Here is a 19668-nt window from a genome sequence, read left to right as displayed (position 1 = left end):
GAAGTGGGTGGTTAGAGAAATCAAGGAACTGTTTTTATTCATGTTAAATGCAGTATTATGTCTACTGGGAAGTAGAGTGAAGATAAATATTGGACTTGCGTGTCCAGAATTCAGGGAAAAAGTCAGGACATGTATAAGTAAACAGGTACTATTTAAAGTCACAAAACTGGATAAGGCCAGCCAGGTAGTGCATGTGAAGAGAGAATTAAAGTCTTAGGACTGTTTTAAGAATGTGAAGAAAAGAAATACTACCAAATAGAGACTAAAAAGAGAGGAAGCAGTAAAGTAGTAGGAGAATATGAGTGTTGTATCTCAGGGACCAAGTGAATAAAGAGTTGCCAGAAGGAAGGAAAGAGCAACAGCGACAAATGCTGCAAGAACGATGAGTAAGGCTCCATCGCTGAGGGTCCATCACTGAGGATCTATCACTGAATCTGGCAATGTGAAGCCACTGAAAGAAGTAGAGTTATGGAGCTGACAGTGGAACCAGTGGAGGTATGAGAGAGTAGGAAATGAAGGGGCAACAAACTCTTTCAAGGAGACCTGCCATAAAGCAGAGCCTAGGAATCCAAGATGAATCTGGAAGAGAATGTGGAGTTCAAAGTGTTCTTTGATTTATTCTTTTTTAAATATATGACATCTGTATGCTTACGGGAATGATCCAGCAGAAAAATAAAAAGTTTACAATGCAGGAAAGAGAGGGTACAATTGCAGGAGCAATGTCACTGAGAAAGCCAGAGGAGCTGGGATCCAGGAGAGAAGAGGAGGGGTAGCCTCAGGTGACAGTGTGTTTGGCTCAGCCTCTGTGACACGTGAAAGGGAACACCTGGGAACAGAGGCAGCAGGTTAGTACAGATGGAGGCAGGAGTCATGGCACTTCTATTTTCTCAGTGAAATAAGAAGGAACATCAGAGAATTATTTAGAGATTTGTAAATATTTATAATTTTAATCATTATATGTAGAAATTAATATCAATAACAGAGTATAAAAACATTTCAACTAATAAATTATTAATAAACAAACCTCTACAAAGCTTGCTATAGATGAGCTGAACAATTTTTAAAATGTTTACTTATCAGTATTTTATAGTCATGTTTTTATGTTATATACCTTATCTGATATAAAAAACAAGATAACCACTGCAGAATATCCAAAAGGTTAAAATAACTGAATCGATATTAAGTAATATTTGCCACAATTTCTAAAACAACAAATAGACAATCATTTCATCATAAATTCACTATTTTATCCATATTTGAAATGTAATTAATATTTATCTCAGAAGAAAAGACATAAGAATTGATTAAAGTATTGGACCATTAAGTTTTTCTGAGCATAAAATTGGTTTTCAGCAACTTGCTTTATTTAATGCAGAAAAAACAACCATAGAAATGATTTTGATAAGAAAAAAAGTGATGTGTAGTCCTCTAAATTAAATGCAATGTAAATAAATTAATATCTGGTTAAGTAAAAATCAAAACATAACACAACATAACATATACTACATCATATATACTTTAGGACATTCAAAAGTCATTTATCACATAAAATTTATGCCATCCACGTAAAAATATTAAATATGACTTGAAACTCACTATTATAATACTATAATATAATTAAGAATCTTAATCTAAAAACTCTAGAAATATATTTTTCAATTCAACCTGCATTTTCCTACATAAGACATCTTTTGGTTTTGTTTCAGATGTGTCTGTGTGTGTGTTTTAAAGAAATATCATGGCCTTCTTTATTTCTTCCACTTTAGTCACTTACCCTTAGAATAAGACTGAAAAACATTCAGACGAGGAAAAAGATTGTCATGTAACTGTTAGCAACTGGAAATAAAAATTACTACCAACAGAATTGCCAATGAATTATTGCCAATATAAAGTCATTAATGGTCTTCATATTCACCACAAAGTCCATAAACTACTTACAATTATATAGAAATATATTTCAGGGAGAAAGTGCATAGGCTTTCATAAGATCGGTGTATATACTGAAAAGTTCAAAATTCACTGTCATGAATGACAACTAACATGATAGAATCTCAGCAAAAATATAAATAGTGTCTTATAAATAAGGGTTATTTTTCCTTCACGATGGCATGTAAGGCATAGTATATAAAAGACAGGGAAACAAGTCATCTAGACAATAAGAAGCGTCAAATGAAAATCTGCCCTCCATGTATTTGGAGAGAGTTAGAAACACTTCACCAAAGACAAAATTCTCTTAATTACTGCTCAAACTGAGAATGTTAAAATTACCAGCACCATCATGATATATCACTGTAGAAGCAGAATCCTCCAAAAGAAAGAGATAGTACAATTGAACAAGTTTAGTATTCGCCCCATGATTCCTCAAGCCAAAATGGAAAACAGGCACAAATTTGGACTCTAACTTAAAATCTTCCTTAAGTTCTATCAGTCTCTAGTCAAGCTAAAAGGCCTTTATTGGCATATTTTCAACATTGTGGTTGGGAGACGGTTGACTGCCACTTACTGGCTGTGAATGGCTGCTACTTGCTAAAGCAGATTTCCTAACCTCTCTAAGTCCATTTCCTCATTCATATAACAGTAGCTTCCTGCTATATATAGTTGTTGGGAGAAGTGAGATAATGCATGAGAAAGAACACACTGTACTAATAAAAATGATACAAAGTGCATTCCTTGAGTGATTAGTCTCAGGCTTCATGTTCTTATTTTTAAATCTTTCATATTTAATAAACACTATATTAATTTTGGCTAAAAAATTTAAGTTATATTATTCACTTACAAGCCTGCCTTCTTGAAAACATAGTACATAAATAAATCTCTGTATATTTACAGAGCTCATATTTAAAATATTAGCACAGTAAAAGTTAGCATAACAGAAGTCACAACATTCTTGTGTTTTATATATATGTACACATATATAAAATACATACTATATTATATGTGTATATACAGAGGTGTGTGTGTGCGTGTGTGTATGTATATATATGAATTTTTTGTAAATGGTCAGAAAATAGAATTCACAAAACACGCTTTCTGGGCCCTAAGGTCTCTGTTGTGACTAATTAACTTTGCCATTACATCATGAAAGTAGCCATAGACAATAACCAAAAGAAAGGTCATGGCTCTGTTCCAATAAAATCGTATTTATGGAAACAGAAAGCAGGCCACATTTGGCCCAAGGGTCTTAGGTTGTTGATCCCAAATTTAAAGAATTTACCGCAGTTACTGTTTTGAGGACTGAAAGGACACAAGTTTGGGGATCGGTTATTTTTGTCTGTTTGTTTATTTATTTGTTCACAAACTAACTATGGAGAAATCTTGCTTTGTTACTCTTTGTAAGATTAAAGAATCTGTATCAATAATATGTTTTTCTCCATAATAAAAATGATAAAATATATTTAATATTCTTATAGTCCTACTATGCAGAATAGGTAGTTTCTGATCAAAGTCATGTTTCATGTCAAATAAAAATATCCAATACAGTATAATCTCAATACAAATAATTCATAATCTCATTACAAACTGGCAGCTGTAGATAAGGTTAAAATTATCTGAACCACAGTATTACTAAACACATATAATAAAGAGATATTTCATACAAATTTTACTTTATGATTGTAATATTGTCATGGTATGCTTACTTAGTGTTCTAAAAATCCTAATACAATTGTAGCTTCTTGAAATTTCACCTCAGTTCAAACTGCTATGTCTAAAAGGATAATATGACAAGGATTTAACTGTTAAGAGTATAGCTGGCTCTAGATTTCTCCAAGGGAATCATTTCAGACTTTAGACTGGACAAACATGTTAGCACTACATGTCCTAACACATATTTTCAGAAGAAAAGGTAACTGAAGCACATTAATCTTTCATTTCATTAGTACTGCAAATTAGTCACCTATCTACTTGTACAAAACAATGTACTTTCTAATATATTTGTAATTATTTTGGGGGATATTTTTATAAAAATCATTCACACAATTTCAAAACCTAATAGGAACAGTATTATTTTTCTACCATCAAATGTGCTGTTTCTCCTAAACTATATTAATGAAAAATAGAGCTCCTCTTTGAATTTTTTAACATTAAATATGCAATTTAAAATAATAAAGCTGATTTCTTCTATGTACATGGTCTCAGTAGATGAGAACCAAAAAAAGCAAAAAATGAAAATTATATCACAGTTGAATTAGTAGGAATACAAATTACTCTATATTTAAAATTAGGATTAGCCAAAAAACACTATAAACATCTCTATATGACATATTATTCTCTCTTTCTATAATACCCAATGGCTTTTAAAGAGCAAACATATTTTCATATCTGACTATTTGATAATATTTTGTTAAAGAATGTCAAGTTTCTGAAAACGTGCCTGGTGACATTACTGGTTAACAAAGGGATAAAGACAGTAATTCCGCTAATTTTTATAACCAGTAAGTTATTAAAATTTTCAATTACAGCAAGAAAATCTGTTCAGGCATTATTTGAAAATACGTTTCCACTTACTTCTACCTGGACTATTTATAGAAAAAAAAAACAATCAGTGTGTGAATAAAGAAAAGCAGGCCACTACAAGTAAAACAAGCAAAGTAATACTGTTTGTAGCATGTCTTAATGCAGGAAATAATACCCTTAATAATTATGCAGAAGATATTAAGAAAGTATTTTATTAAAAAAAAGAAGCTTCGTATTATATAACACCAGGAGAGCTTCTATTTTCTTGATTTTTGAAAATCACCCAAATTTGAATATTTTGGAAAGATGTTTAATATATTTGAAATTGCTATCCTGATTATATGCATTTGTGTGTGTGCGTGTGTGTGTGTGTGTATGGGTGTGTGGTATGGTTTCAGCAGTGGGTATGGAAAAGGTTTCCATCCATTTCATCCATTTTGTATAAACTGAGGGACTTCAGGTCTTTCAAGGTTGATAAAACTGTACATGTTAAATACTGTTAGCATTTCTAGAGAACTACTTATCTATATAATTGTTTACCATTCAGATTGAAAGCAATCAAGAGTTCTGGTCATTCCCATTTTGATCAGGAAATTGCAGAGAAAGTCTTCTATTACTTCAGGAGCTAAGTTCTTTGAAGGAAGGACTGTTTTCTCCTCCTGAAATTTAAATGTATGTGAATGAGGCAAATCGTTGGTTTCATCTCTAGTGATATTAAATAATCAGAATTCTAAGGGAAATTGTCATTTGTTGCAAAGTCATGCAAGAGTGACCACAATTTGGAAAATGAAAATCAAAGAAGAGTAAATATAACTACTTCAAGTGAAGGTCTGATGACAGAGAAATTGAAGTGAAAAAGACATAGCAGGTGTAAGGGCTGCATTTAGTAAGTAAAGTGAAGTACTTGAAATTTAAATGACTTTCAAAACTTCACATAAAAAGTTATCACTGCTAAACTATAAGCTATGGTTGTATTCAAAATTCTCACCAAAATTTGAGTATCCGTAGCCTGTTCTTGAACAATTTGAATTGCTTTTGCCAGATCTTCTTCACCTTCTGGAATGCTAAAATTGTCATCTGCTATCTAAATCACAGAGAAAGAAGAGGATAGAAGGGTTAGCAGAAACATAAAAATACCTTATTTCATTTCAGAACTGATTTTTCCTCACAAAACAAAGGATCAAAGAAATACATTTTATGTAAGACACTATGTCATTTTGAAGATTATGAAAAATGGATAACTAACAAGCAGGCAGCTTTCTGACTTCCTTTTAAACATCACTCAACGTTACTTCTAATAAACTTGATATTAGCTTATGGATAACTGCTTTTATCTAGAATGACAAATGTAAACTAAAAAGCCGCTGACAAAAAAGGTTAGACCATCTAAATGCCACCATTTTCTCCTCATTCTAGATTTTCTCTCCCATTACTTTTTCATAACTACTACTGGAACTTCAACTCTCTATTAAAAAACACCTCACTGTCTGAATATTAAGCTCTTGGAAGAACATAATCAACTCTAATTATGATATTAATGATAGTTAAGACTTATAACATGCTTCTTATGCACTGATCAGTTTTAAGCCCCTTACATTTAACTCATTCAGTAATTTCATATGGTATGTATTAATATTATCTCCATTTTACCAGCAGTAATAAAAAACCTATGTTCTTTGTCCTGCCTCTTGCTTGCCCAAACCAGAAATTGCCAGGCTTGCATCCACATAGTTTCATTCACAGCTATTGTCATCTAGGGGTGACTCTATCCTCCAAGCCTCACAAGTAATGATAGATCCCATCGGAACAGTGAATTAAAGAAAATGTTTGAGACAGTAACCACATTAGACAGAAGTACAGCTAAGCTGGAAGGAAGCATAGAATCTGAGTTCCAGCTAAGTAGTGGAAATTTGGGAAATCCTGCCGAGAACAGACTGAATAATGGGGAATGCCTGCTGGACAGATGACGGTCTGTAGTATGGATCCACAAGGCAGGTGATATGGAGCTGACGCTGAGGGACGATGAACAGGAAACCAAAAAAAGCTAGACGTATTAAACAATCTAAAATTTTAAATACAATTTTCACACCTCACTCTTAACCAGCTGAAACTAAATTCAGTTGAAAAATCAGCATCTTAGGGAATGAATGAATGGATGAATGAATGAATGAATAAAATATTTAACAAGAACAACCACAATGAATTTACAGAATACCTAAAATGAACGAATTACCTCTTCATATTCATAATCATCTTCAGATGCTTCAGTTATGGTGACTTCTGAATATCTTGTCAAGTTTTAATCTCAAAATATGTGGAATAAAATGATTATATTTAAAATTGATTTGACCTTAGAGTATTAGATCCATTTATCTCACCAAGTTGGTAAATGTGTGTAATTAAGCTATTTTAAAAAATTTCTCTTCCCATAGAGCTTATAAATGTTTTATAATAAATTATTTTTAATCATTAATTTAAATTACTGTTCTACACAACTCGAACCCATGAAAAACTATATTTGTCTATGGACTATCTAATGATTTCCAACTTCTTTTCATGATGGCTTACAATAATGTACATAGTATCATAAAATAATATAAATTAGAAAGAGATAAGGAAAATAATGGACAGGAAAACTATGACAGTAAGTTTTTCCAATTTATCTAAAATTTTCCAGTGCTCTTGAGTCATTCACAAGGCAGTGAGATTTCTTTATTTGGATTAAAGTATTGCAAATGAAAAAGAAAGCACACGATTATTTAAATATAAGTAAAAAGTACATTTGAAAGTTTTCATCAATGATATTGAAATCTTCACTTTTTTTCTTATAAATATTTCTCAATTTTACAATTAAATTCTCTTCTCAGGAAAAAATGGCCTAATTTTAATCAAACATAAACTATACAGCCATAACTCAGTAGCTCATAAATTATCAAGAAATAAGCATTAAAATATGAATGGAAATAATTCTAATAAAAAATTCTAACAGCATTGCTATAAGACTTTTAAAGGTATATTATTCTAATAATAAATGAAAACTTCAAGATAAGTTCTTTTGACTAGTAGGCTTACTTTTTTTCTTCAAATGTATAGACGTGGTTATGCAGGTTTACAAGGTATGAAATTCAACACTTTAATGCACAGTAATGGTTATAAAAGTCAAAGATGAGATTAGCCTAATTTTCATTTTGCTGCTTGTTATAAGAAATTATCTGTTATTCTGTCTCCCAAGAATTAGCTGAAGGTGCATATAACTTGCATTGTTTGTAATAAGAACTGATAACACCCACATAGTACTTAATAGAAGCCTGACACTGTCCTAATGGTTTTATATTTACGAACTCATTTCACAAGCAAGACTGGAACTATTATTATCAAGACTGGAACTATTATTATCTCCATTGCACAAACAGGACTCAAAGGCACAAGGTTACACAACAAGTACCTAACAGTGTTGTGAATCAGCCCAGAAGTTTAGGTTTCACTATGCTATACTACCTCCCCTGTTCTGTGCATGTAAATACTGGAGGTCATTGCCAATTAGCTTCCACACAGTTCTAAAACTCTGAAGATGGGTAATGCATTCTTGTTACTCATCCCCATCATAAGCAACAGCTCTGTAATGTTTTGCCTTATCACTTGAGGAGACACTTAAGCCTAGTTCAGCGATGACCAAGTCCCAGGAATCAGAAACCTGTCAAAGGGTATTTTATTGACAAACATGACCATTTCTCCCAATAATATGGTGAAAAATAATTTAGGCTATAAAAAAACTAGTGAAAAGTAGGTTAAACATCCACAAAAAAATAAATAAAAGTTTCATACCTGCAGTCCATCCCAAAACTTCTGAACTCACCCATATTGAGTACCAAGTGTGAAGTACCTACCTTTCACTATCTTACCTAAAGTACTTCCAACATTTGCCCAATGCTCAGTTGCAAAACCACTTCGATACTTTAATGTATTGCTTATGTCAGAACCTCATCTCTGGATTCTAAAATCTGTATTTCTTAAATTTATTGCTGTATAACAAACTCCTCAAAACTTTGGGCTTAAAAAAATAAGCAACCATTATCTCATAGTTTTTGTGATCAAAAATTCAGTAGTGGCTTAGCTGGAGGATTTTGATTTGGTGTCACTCATGAGGTCTCAGTTGAGATGGCAGCCAGGGCTATAGGCACCTGAAGAATTAACTGAGACACCAGGATCCATGTCCTGATGGCTCACTGATGTTGGCTGGCTGGAGGTCTCAGATCTTCCCCATGTCGGTCTCTCCACAGGCTTCTTAAACTTCCTCAAGACATGGTGGCTAGCTAACTCCAAAATAAGCAATCCAAGATAACAAGCAGAAGCCACAAGATCTTTTATGAATAGCCTCAGAAGTCACACATCATCATTTATTCTATACTCTCTGGTTACACAGGCTGACCCTCTTCAGTGTGTGAGGGTACTGTACAAGAGAATTTATACCAGTAGGTGAGGATCACTGGGCATCATTTTGGAGGCTGGCTACTGTATCACCTTATAGAATTTCAAGAATATTAAAAGAGTTAACATAAGTAAATCATTTAGGGTGTACGGCTTATAGTAAATGCTATACAAGTGTTCGCTGTTATTTTCTTTGTTCTGGAAAGAGATAAGTACCTGTGGTAAAAGTCTCCTAAGTCTCCCATGGCCCAGTTCCCCCATGTGTTAAGATGAATGGAGAAGATACTTTAAGTCTCCCTCCTTCTCTAGATTTATATTTATCTGACACATTTTCACTTAATGGGATAACATTTCCCAAGGTTCAGCTACAGGAAGTCAGTCTCTATTTTATGGAAAAGTAGGCTCCCTTCTGAGAAACACCTACTAGAAGTTGATTTTGTAAGCAATCACTTGTCGTTAAGTCTCCAGAAAATCAATGCCACCCTTCGTCACCGTTCATACTATAATAAATTTCACAAAAAAAGAAAATATTCTATAAAGTTCTAGATAGACTTTATAACTGTAAATAAACCAATCCTGACAAGATTATTGTGAGTAAAAAACATGAAAGTAAAGGTTGCTAAACATAAAGCAATATAAAGAAAAAAGTGATTTTTCTCTCAAAGCTTTAGAAATATCAAACAACACCTGTATACCCAGAAAATATTCTAAGCAATTGATTTTAATCACTAATAATATATTCTGTTTCTCCACAATCAAGAGATTAAGAAAAAATAACTACCATTTTATAAAGCTTAAAAACCATTTTAAAATAGATCATAACCATATTTATTCTCCTAACCTTATGAGATCAAATGGCAGATATAGTCATTTCTGTATTGGGAAAAAAAAAAAGAAAATGAATCAAAGACATTAATAGATTTGTCCAAAGTCACATAGCTATGAATGACAAAGACAAGTTTCTTGAATACAAATGCCACGAATTTTCTACTACACCATGCTGTTTCTAAAGTTACACAATAGGGATATGCAATTTTTGCCAATATCCTAAATAATGAACTCTCACCTATTTGTTTTTCAAACTCTCAAGTGTTATATTACCAACAGCTAAATCAAATCATTTAAACAGCTCAATGTGAAGACCTTAAAGGAGGGAGAAGTATAAAAGGGCTACAGACCAAAAAATTAAATTAACCAAGGGCAAAGATTAATGAGACAAAAGGTGAGGAAAAGGACAAATACCCAAAATAGAAACCAGTATCCTCCTTGATTGACATTTTCAGTCTCCACAATATGATTTGAACAGAAAATCTTCACAGAAGCAACTCAGTTGAAATGTGATGTTGCAGTGTTACTGAAGAAATAGATGTACTTGGCACGTTTGTTGGTACGCATCTGTCTAGCTGTCTAGCTGGCTAACCACACGTGGACACACACACAAATGAATCCCAAAACAATTCTGTGGCAGTTTACAAATATGCATCCAGTACAAAATTAAAAAAAAAAAGTGAATATGGAAATTAGAAGAGAAAGGGGAATAGTAGAAATAAGATAAAGGTAAAGATGCAGTACACACCACAGGCCTCATGAATTTTGTTAAACTTAACCCATAGGTTTGCCTCTAACCTTCCCCAGCAGTCAGGATGAAAAGGTGGATATAATCAGATACCAATTCAATATCCATCCAGTGAAAACGGATAAGATTCTCAGCAGATATACAGCAATTTCTGGATCCAAAGTAGGAAAGAAATTACACTCATAGGTTCTCATGAAGAGAACACTGTGGATTGTACAGATATTGATCCCCTTGGCCCTTGGGACAGCCAGAAAGACAGCATGAAACAGAATCTGACAGAATACCATATGCGAAAAGCACTACTTCAGAAGCAATATTGCCAGAGTAGAAATGTGCAATTCATCAGAACTGCTGAAAGAGAAAACTCTGACTCTGGTTCTACTTTTACTGGGCAACTTCCTCATCTGCAATCTAGTCTTTTAGGTGATCCTATTCTCCAGGAAATGTCCACATGATTAAACTGGTCACAGCTCTCATGCAAAGTTATTTTTCCACGGCAGAATAATAAGCCAGCAGTCTGGCTTAAAATCAGTTTCTTTATGCCAAGCTGACTCTGAACCCCTTACAAAACTCCCCTCCCATTATTCACCTAGTATTCCTTCAAAGAACAACACTGAACTCCAGTTCCAAAATTTATTTTTTCCCACCTGTCTATTCTCCTCAGATCTGGTTCTTGCCTTTCTGCCTATTTGAGCTTGACTTGAACCTTAATACTATGCCTGGTTTTCTAGCCTACTCTTGCCCAGAGCACCGTCTGTGGCTCCCCAGTCCTCTCTTGTCTGCAGCCATAGCCTATAGTCCCACCTATTTCCAGGCCACGTTCTGTGTCCTAGAGTCATAGCCCAGACTCAAACCAAGGGTCCCACTCCTTCCCATCTCTACTTGTACTAGAAGGAATTTAATAGGATTTGAGTTTGCACAGTGTAAATCAGTTCCCTGGCATTTATTCACCATGGGTGAACTAACTGGTACTTTTGCACTAGCAGAATCTTCACTAGATCCTGACCTTCTAGATCTTACCAGAAAGTAAACCAATATATATCCACACTGAAACTGCCAGGCAGCCCTAAATCCACCATAGTACTGCAGAAGACACAACTGCAGGAAGCCTCAGGAAAGTATTTCATCTGGTCTAATGGAGCAGAGCTTGAAGTGCCAGTTGGTATGACATGGTAACAGACAAGGTTCTGCGAATGGGCCACAGCCAGAAAGAAATAAATTTTGGATATGAGCAGCATACAAACTTCCTCATACACTGGTCTCTTCTACTACTGCATTTGTAGGTAGTGATCACTGCCAGCAGCAGCATCTTTATAAAGAATTGGAGTGAAGCATATAGCTAATTATATTTTACATGATTTCCCAAAGCTACTATAGACAGAAATTGCTTTGTAATTTTTGCCATCACTGCAGAGCCAATGTACACAGAGGCAATCTAAAATCTAGTCTTGATCCTCCAAGATCAACATTTTACCTAATGAAATAAATAGCAACATCACAGTCATGTTCCCTTTCTTAGGAATGCCAATTTAACTAAATAAAGTTAACTGAATAATATAAACCAAAGATAACATATAACTGGCATGCTTGTTCCTGCTTTCCCCATTGTTGTTTGCTTCCTGCAGTCTTTCCCACCAAGTCTTCATGAGGTCTCAGAATTCTTATTAACACCACATTCCAGGAAGCCACTACTATTTCAATATTATTGCCAAGAATGGAAATTTTTTGGCCACCCTTGCCCCAGTTAGCTACTGTACATATTCTGTCTCTGAAACTGAAAAATAACTTGCTTTCAACATGTAAGATTCACAGCTCTCACAGTTGGTGCTGATGTTTTCCAACTTCTAAGCCAGGAGATCCAAAGATATCAACTCTACATATTATACCCGTATCTGAAAATATAAAGGTTAGAGGTTAAGATATTTGTCTGCAGCCTTGCTACTCCATTATAGTTCTTACCAGCAGCACCTGGAGGCTTGTTAGCAATGCATAGTCTCGGCCCTAAACCAGACTTACTGAACTAGAATCTTCATTTAAAGATCCATATCTTTAATTCATATGCACACTAGAGTCTGACTAGAGGACAAAGAACAAAACACATAATTTTTTCTGTCCAAATAGCTTATGACTTTCATGCATGTAAAATTCAGCACTCTGGGGCTACATGGCTCTTGGTCTAGATTCCACATTCAGATTTTCTATCCTTTTTATTTGACTATATGTAGACTGCAACTAAGCACCCATGGGCAAGTTCAGTTTTGCAATGATAAGAAGACATATACGACTTGAGTACATAATGATTATGAAGGATTTTACAAATATCTTCTTGCTTAATACTATAAACATTCTAGAGAAGTAACATAAGAAAAAAAATGTTCAAAGGAATAATAAAATATTTTTAGATGACAAAAGTTCAATTTTAATTAAACAAAGTTATCAGTGAACATCACTACTGCAATGAAAGACTGGCTAGGGATGTCACTTAAAAAGACAAGCAGGCATCTTAAGTGTCAGTTTAGCGTGATCACCGTATTTCAAGGTCTGGAATCCTTAATTTTGCATTTCCAGAAACAGTTGGCTATAGGGCTGCATTCAGATTGATTAGCCTCAAAGGTCTGGCTTAACTCAGTCCTCAGAAATTGTTGTTGGGATCAGAGAACACCTTTTCAATGACCAGCAATCTTATGTTCATGATCTAAGCCAAATTCTTAGTGTTAGAATGCCTAGAAAGATGATCTAATAATCAAAAGCTAGTTAGGGAAGCAGAGAATCAGCCCAAAGAGAGGTAGATAAAAACAAAAAACAAAACGAAACAAAAACGCTTTGGGTGCTCCACTTTCCTAGAGTCCATGTACTCCATTACTCTTCCTTGAACAAGGACTTTCTCTAGTCAAGTGGCAACAAAATCAATTAGGTATTAGCTTTCTTAATACAAATCATTCCAGCCTGCACCTCCCAAGTGGAATTAGGCACTCCCAAATGTTTACAGCCACACATTAATAGGCAGCCTGTGGTATTACTACAATTGAAAGCCTCACCCAAGTCATAATGATTTCTCATCAAGGATTCATTCACAAAAGACAAACAACCTTCTTTACAAATTCTAGAGACACCTACTTGGCCCTTAACAGATCGCACAGTAAAAATCTAGCTTTCTATTTTACAATGCTGCAAATACCTTTTTTATGAAAAGTTCTCCAGAGGAGTTATGCACTCTATGACTAGATTTCTTAAAGCTCTAGAGATAGCTATGTAAGAACTATGTCATCTATGTTTGTATCTCATCTTGTGGAAGTTCAAAACATAAAAGCAAGGATATTGTGAAAAGCTTCTGAAGAGAAGCAGATGGCACTGTTAAATCCAAACGGTTACAAGGCAGGGGTGTTGCAGGAGTAAGAAATCTTTTTCCTAAACACGTTTTCTAAATTGTTGTCAGGAACGTGGGGCCTTTACGCATGAAGCCTTCCCCTCATGGTGGATCCTGGCTGTTTCTGGTTTGGGCCCATTCGTCTGTACATATTCTTTATGTCTGAGTGTTTAAAAGCAAAGGGTGATTTCCTGGAGAGTCTGAGTCAACCTCTTTCAAAGCCTTACTCAATATTGATAGCTCATTGTCTAGTGTTCCAAGAGCATCTGTTCAGTCATAAATAAGGGACGTTCAATACCAAACGTAGTAGATTAGAAGTGATTAAGTGAATGAGCAAAGTAGAGAACATCAGACTTCTGATTCATTTATGCATATTATAACTTTTATTTATCCACTGCAATAGCTCAATTAAATTACCTGCGAGCTAAAGACTTTAAACCCAAGAAAGTCTCACTTCAGCAACTATCATAATTGCCTTAAGAAACAATGTCAAACAACATTATACAGTCAACTCTTAATTATGCATGTTAAGAGAGCTCAGGGATACAGGGATAATTGATATTCAGAAGTAATCCTCAAACTCCATTTTAACTAAGAGTTCAAGCCTCTCCCATGACTAAACCTCTTACCTGAACACTGCATTGAATATAGGAAAATTGACTGGTTAAATGTTTAGTTTTGTTATCCCCTGACTACTCTTTGGTTGAAACCCAAAATTGCAATCAGTCAAGCAAAAGAGAGATGAAAGAAAAGCAAAAGGGCTAGATAATCATAAACTGGAAAATGAACTCTAATTACAGTTGCTTATATTTGCAAATGTGATTATTTAGAGAAGTCTTTGTAAAACAGGATTATTGCAAACTGCTCTATGTTGGCAGTTGTGAATCAGTGACTTCCCTGCCAATTAAGTAAACCTGATTTTTCACTGCTGAAAGTTGTGCTCTATTGGAGTCCCACCATTTATTACCAAAAAAAAAAAAAAAAGTTTGCAAAAAGTTACCTCGTTGTGTTGTCTCATGTTAACAATTAAACTGTGTTACAGAAATCACTTTAATGCAGACAAAAATGTTAAGATGACTGGTTATCATTCACTAGCAAGGACACTGGGTAACTTTATACTTGATGCAGATAAGCTCTGAAAGAATTACTGACTTGTCTTTTAAAAAGAAATATTACTAAAAAAGCTCGTTAGAACTATAAAAAAAAGTATAAAACTTCATTTCAGACACTAAAGCACCTACATATTTCATGCAAATTGATTTCCAACTATTCAAACTTATATACCTGTACAAATCATGTTTGCTCAAAATACTCCTATTTTCTTAGATCTTTTCAACTAAGTTCTTCAATGCTCCCTGTAGCAGGAATGTGTACTGAGCCTGAACCAGGACGGGTTAATCAGTTTGCAAAAGCTCACAAAATGAATCAGTGTTGGTCTTGAATTAAAGCTGGAGTGATTATAATTGAACAAAATAATATATACGAGGTAAACTTTGGAATTTGATTCCTTAAAGAATAAAACAGATAAACCATCTCCCTCCTGTCTAAAGAAAGGAGTAGGTTATCTTTTTTCTCATAAACTCTCCCCATCTCTCCAATACAATTAATCGATATGCCTAAAGGAGGGGAACTCAAAAGAAATAGTGAACTTAATTATCCATACATGGTTTTTCAATTATTCTGGTATTTCCACTGATAATCGCTCATCATTATCTGGCTTTTTCCCAGCAGCACCTCTCAGCCTTGTCAGCCCACCAGGATATCATTTAATTACTAAAGAGAAAAAAAAGTAATTATTACTAAATAGCCACAACTGAAACTACCCAGGAAGTTGATGCTACCGAAACAAATCATTTAAGCATTGGACACGGGCTGGATATGCTGAGCTTCAGCTCGTTAAAAGCCAGAGGCAGAGGTCTTTCCCTAATCTCTTTCCTCTATTTAAATTTGTTCCAACGGTATTCTGAAAGTTTGGGAGTTTGTTTAGGAAAAACACTAAGCGAAAGGAAGGTTAGATCAATTTCTTGTGCCACCTTCACATAAAACTTCTATCCAAAGTTTACTGAGTGGTTACTAAGCACGAGACTCCTAAAGGTCTTTCAACTCTTCTTCCAACAGAAACGCGGCAGCCTAACACTAACAGGCGAAAAATTCACTGGTCGCTACCAGGGGATCGCGGTGGCGAACACGCCACCTTAAGGACCAACAGGCGTCTAGCCGGCTCGGAGGCCCCAAGCCTCAAAGGGCGCCCCGCAGCGGGAAGCCCGCGCTCTCGCCCCCAATGCCCGTTACCACCGCCGGCGCCTAGAAGCCGCGCCTGCTCGGGAAGGATACGCTCCAGGTAGTAGGCGCCCTCGGCGGCCACCGCGTCTGCGGTTTCCTCGGCAGCCGTCAGACCCATGCCCAACGCTTCTTCCAGAACCCGCAGGGGCGAGGTGGGCACCCCTTGCTGAGAAGCCATCACCACTGCTCCGGACCCCGCCCCGTCCCCAGGAGCAACTTCGAAGACGCTTGCCGGAGACCCCATGCAGCTCTCGCGAGAGCGTGACACTTCCTCACCCCTCCCACCAGGCCAGTTTCTGGCATGGAAGGGCTGCCCCAGCCCTAAGCGTTGGTGCCCCCTCCGCTTCCCAGGTTACCACGGCAACGCCGTTGCTTAGTTACCCTGAAGTGGACGAGATAAGATGCAAGGAACAGTTGGCTTGGATTACATACATTTTCTTATCAAGGCAGCTGGTTTTCCTTAGTTTTGACCTAACATTTCTTCCTCACTTTATTTTCTTCTCTAAACTCCCTTTCCTTGGTTCTTATATGCCCATCATCAGTCTCCGGTTTTTAGATGTGTGTACAGCCCCAATTGTCCCCAAGGAAAACCCCCGGAAAAGAGGAAGATTCTCAGTGCCTAAAGAGGGTTGGAACGGGGGTTAAGTCTTAGAAATTAGAATTGAGAGACTGACCCAGGGGAACTACCATCCTCAGACGCTTTAGCAATAAAGAACTAGGGTGCTCGGCTAAGTCAAAGCCATTCTAGTGCTCCTCTAAAACATTTATCCGGACTCTTGTCTTGACTTTGATTTCAACCACTGAAACTTGGAATAGTATTTGAAGCATTGATTCTTGCCAAGGTGAAGCCACTTTCATAAGAATTATGAGGTACAAGTGGCCCTAATCTAATGTATAATAAATATTTGACCAATCATGTGCAGTCCTTTCTCTATTACAGATTCTTCCTCAGATTTATATTGTGTATATATTAGAAGTAAGCATTTACTGGGTACTTTTCTTTGAAGATTCTTTTTCATTCTACATTTCTTGATGAAAAATGTTTCTCTACCTTAAAGCATTGTTGCAAGGAGTAAAACAACATAAAGAATTAAGAACTCACCAGGCACATAGTCAACTCTAAGAAATGGATCTTATTTCTATTGAAGTTAATTATTTTGTTTTTTAGAATAGTCGAGGGTCACGATTAGATATAATATTTGGAGAATACATTCCTGCAATTTATTCTTTTAATAACTTAGCATGTCCTGGATGTCTCACATCAAACATATGCTGAGTGCTCATTAAATGCAAGGAACAATTATAAAGAGCTGCAAATACAAGAGAGGAACTCTGAAATTCGAGAATCAACTGCTTTTATAGAAAGCCTGCTCTTTATTCCAAAGGAAGGCATTATCTCATCCTTCAATGTTATTCTCTGTAAACACAAGACTGAGAAATGGCTTGGGTAAAGAGTGGTCAGAACCTTGCACACTAGCAAAGGTATGTGGGAGCGTGGAAGTACCATGGAGGAGGCTTTCTCTGAACAATTAATGTTAATTTTGATTTTTTTCCTTTGTATGTTAAAATGTCTCTTTTAGTTTTTAGTTGTAGTACATCATGCTCTACATGTCAGTTTAAATTCTGGCTCTTCTGTATGACCTAAATTAATTTAAGTTCTCTGAGTCTTAGTTTTCTCTTCTCTAAAACTGAGGTTTTTAATGTCGACCCTACTAAAATATAAAGAGTAAATGAAATGTGTTAAAAGCATTTATTATCACCATGTCCAGTATGTAAAATATTTACATTAAATAATTATTAATAAAATTGACCTAAAATATTAAATAATATGCTGATCCCAAATTGGATGTTATATTTATAAGAAACTTACATACATAGGGACATTTTTAAGACAAAACTTAAATATTTTTAGAAATATCAGGCATTCAAAAAAGGAAAATACTTTAATAGAGTCATAAGAAAATAAATTAGAGCAAGTAGTCACTCTTTAAGGTAGGGAAGAAGTGGCAAAGATTCTTGTCAAAAGAGCTTAAAAAAATAAAATAAGATAAAAAGTCTCGTAAGTCAAAAATGTATCATTACTGCATTCTTCAAAAAATAAACATATACTTTTTTTTTAATTCTGCAGTTCAATTGTCTAAGGGTTCCAAACAACCAAACAACCAGAATCCCCAACTTAATTATGTCTATTTTGCAGATTTTAAATTTAGAAGTCACCAACATATTTGTGGCTTAATTACAATTTGAACATATGTCACAGGAACCTAAGCAGCCATACATTTAAAAATTCATATTAGAAGCATGTTTAATGTTTTATTTTGTAATCCTTTAGGTCTCTCCAATAGGTGATAATATTTTTAAGCAATAAAATAATTTTAAATATACAGAACCAATAACTGACTTCAGATAAAAAAATGAGATGCAAACTTTTGCGATGACTTGTAAAATCTTAAAACTAGTACATTTTTTCAAAGAATAAATTTTAAAAAAATAATCTTTTTACATTGGAAATTTTGTTTTGCTAATTGCTGGTTTAATTAAAAAGGGGCGTGAAAGCCTTATTGAGAAAAAACATAAACTTCGAATCATAGTAATGGTTTCAGTTTTAATGCTATCCTAAAGTTCTTCCATCCTATAGTTTTTCCCTTTTAAAAGTTTCATAAACTTTCTTAAAGTGGAAGAAAACAAAGTGTCTTAACATTTTGATGAATGAACAGCAAGCTGTCTCGTTTACCTTTGAATAAATACATTCCTGAAAGAGATAAATAAAGAAAACCAATTGAGACAGTCAAAATGAACAACGATGACAAACGACAACAGATTTTATTTCCTCCCAGCATAAATGTTCAATTTTTGTAAAAGAAAAATTATTTTTAAAAGTTAAACCAGAAAGTAATTTGACAATGGATTCATTCTTCGCATTTGTAGTTTCAAAGCAGAGAATACTCATATGCAAAAATATAGTAAAGAACTATTCAATTTTCAGAAGTTGTAAGTGTACATTTGCTTTCAATAGAGCCGAAGCCATTTACTGATGCATCATTTTTTTTTTTAAGTAACTATCTTACTTTTTTTCAAAACATCACAGTAAGTGGTAGCCAGTTTTAGAACTTCAGAATTCATAGAAGTGGTGGTAATTGACTGTGGTGGAAATTATCATTTTCAACCATATGGCTATTGTTTCCCTTTTATTATTATCAACCACTTGAAAATCATGTCTCCTGTGTTCTTAGCCCATGTAGTTCAAACACTATCATTCCTTTAACTCTGGGAATCACATAACCTAAAATATCCCATTTTGCTTGGCTACATTGCTCAATTCCGGAATTGGCATGGGACATAAAAAGAACCAATGAGACTTGGTGGTAATTCGTTGGGTATTGTGGAAAAGACACTCCTTTTTGTTCCTTGAAACTTAATTTCTGCAGTTGCCATAGCTCCTTTGCAAGTATGAAGAAAATCGCTGCCCAAGAATTGAGTCATCATGGAGAACCTGGATGAAAATAAGGGGAATTTTCAGTCCGGATAAAATCATTTTAACCTCTAGTGTGTGTGTGTG

The 19668-nt window shown here is 34.9% G+C and overlaps 1 protein-coding gene across 3 annotated transcripts in view; it reads right to left on the bottom strand.

Moving 5' to 3' along the window:
- SPAG16 (sperm associated antigen 16) overlaps window positions 1-16363 on the bottom strand; it is a 156110-nt gene extending 139747 nt beyond the window's left edge. For 2 of the 3 annotated variants that reach the window (XR_005649040.1, XM_039844707.1), the window contains exons 1-4: window positions 16161-16361; window positions 6689-6735; window positions 5444-5539; window positions 4996-5114 (exon numbers count right to left, since the gene is read on the bottom strand). Coding sequence is in view for 2 of the 3 variants with exons in the window: in XM_039844707.1 (XP_039700641.1) it covers window positions 4996-5114; window positions 5444-5539; window positions 6689-6735; window positions 16161-16353 (455 nt within the window). In the remaining variant the exon portion in view is untranslated. Of the gene's footprint in view, window positions 1-4995; window positions 5115-5443; window positions 5540-6688; window positions 6736-16160 lie in introns of all 3 variants that reach the window. The other variant, XM_039844706.1, reaches the window with a different exon arrangement.
- Between the last annotated feature and the right edge of the window lie 3305 nt (window positions 16364-19668).

The sequence above is a fragment of the Pteropus medius genome, unplaced genomic scaffold, assembly GCF_902729225.1.
Source record: "Pteropus medius unplaced genomic scaffold, Ma_sr-lr_union100, whole genome shotgun sequence".
NCBI lineage: Eukaryota > Metazoa > Chordata > Mammalia > Chiroptera > Pteropodidae > Pteropus > Pteropus medius.
Note: the sequence above shows the minus strand (reverse complement) of the source record. Positions and strands in the feature narration are given on the sequence as shown.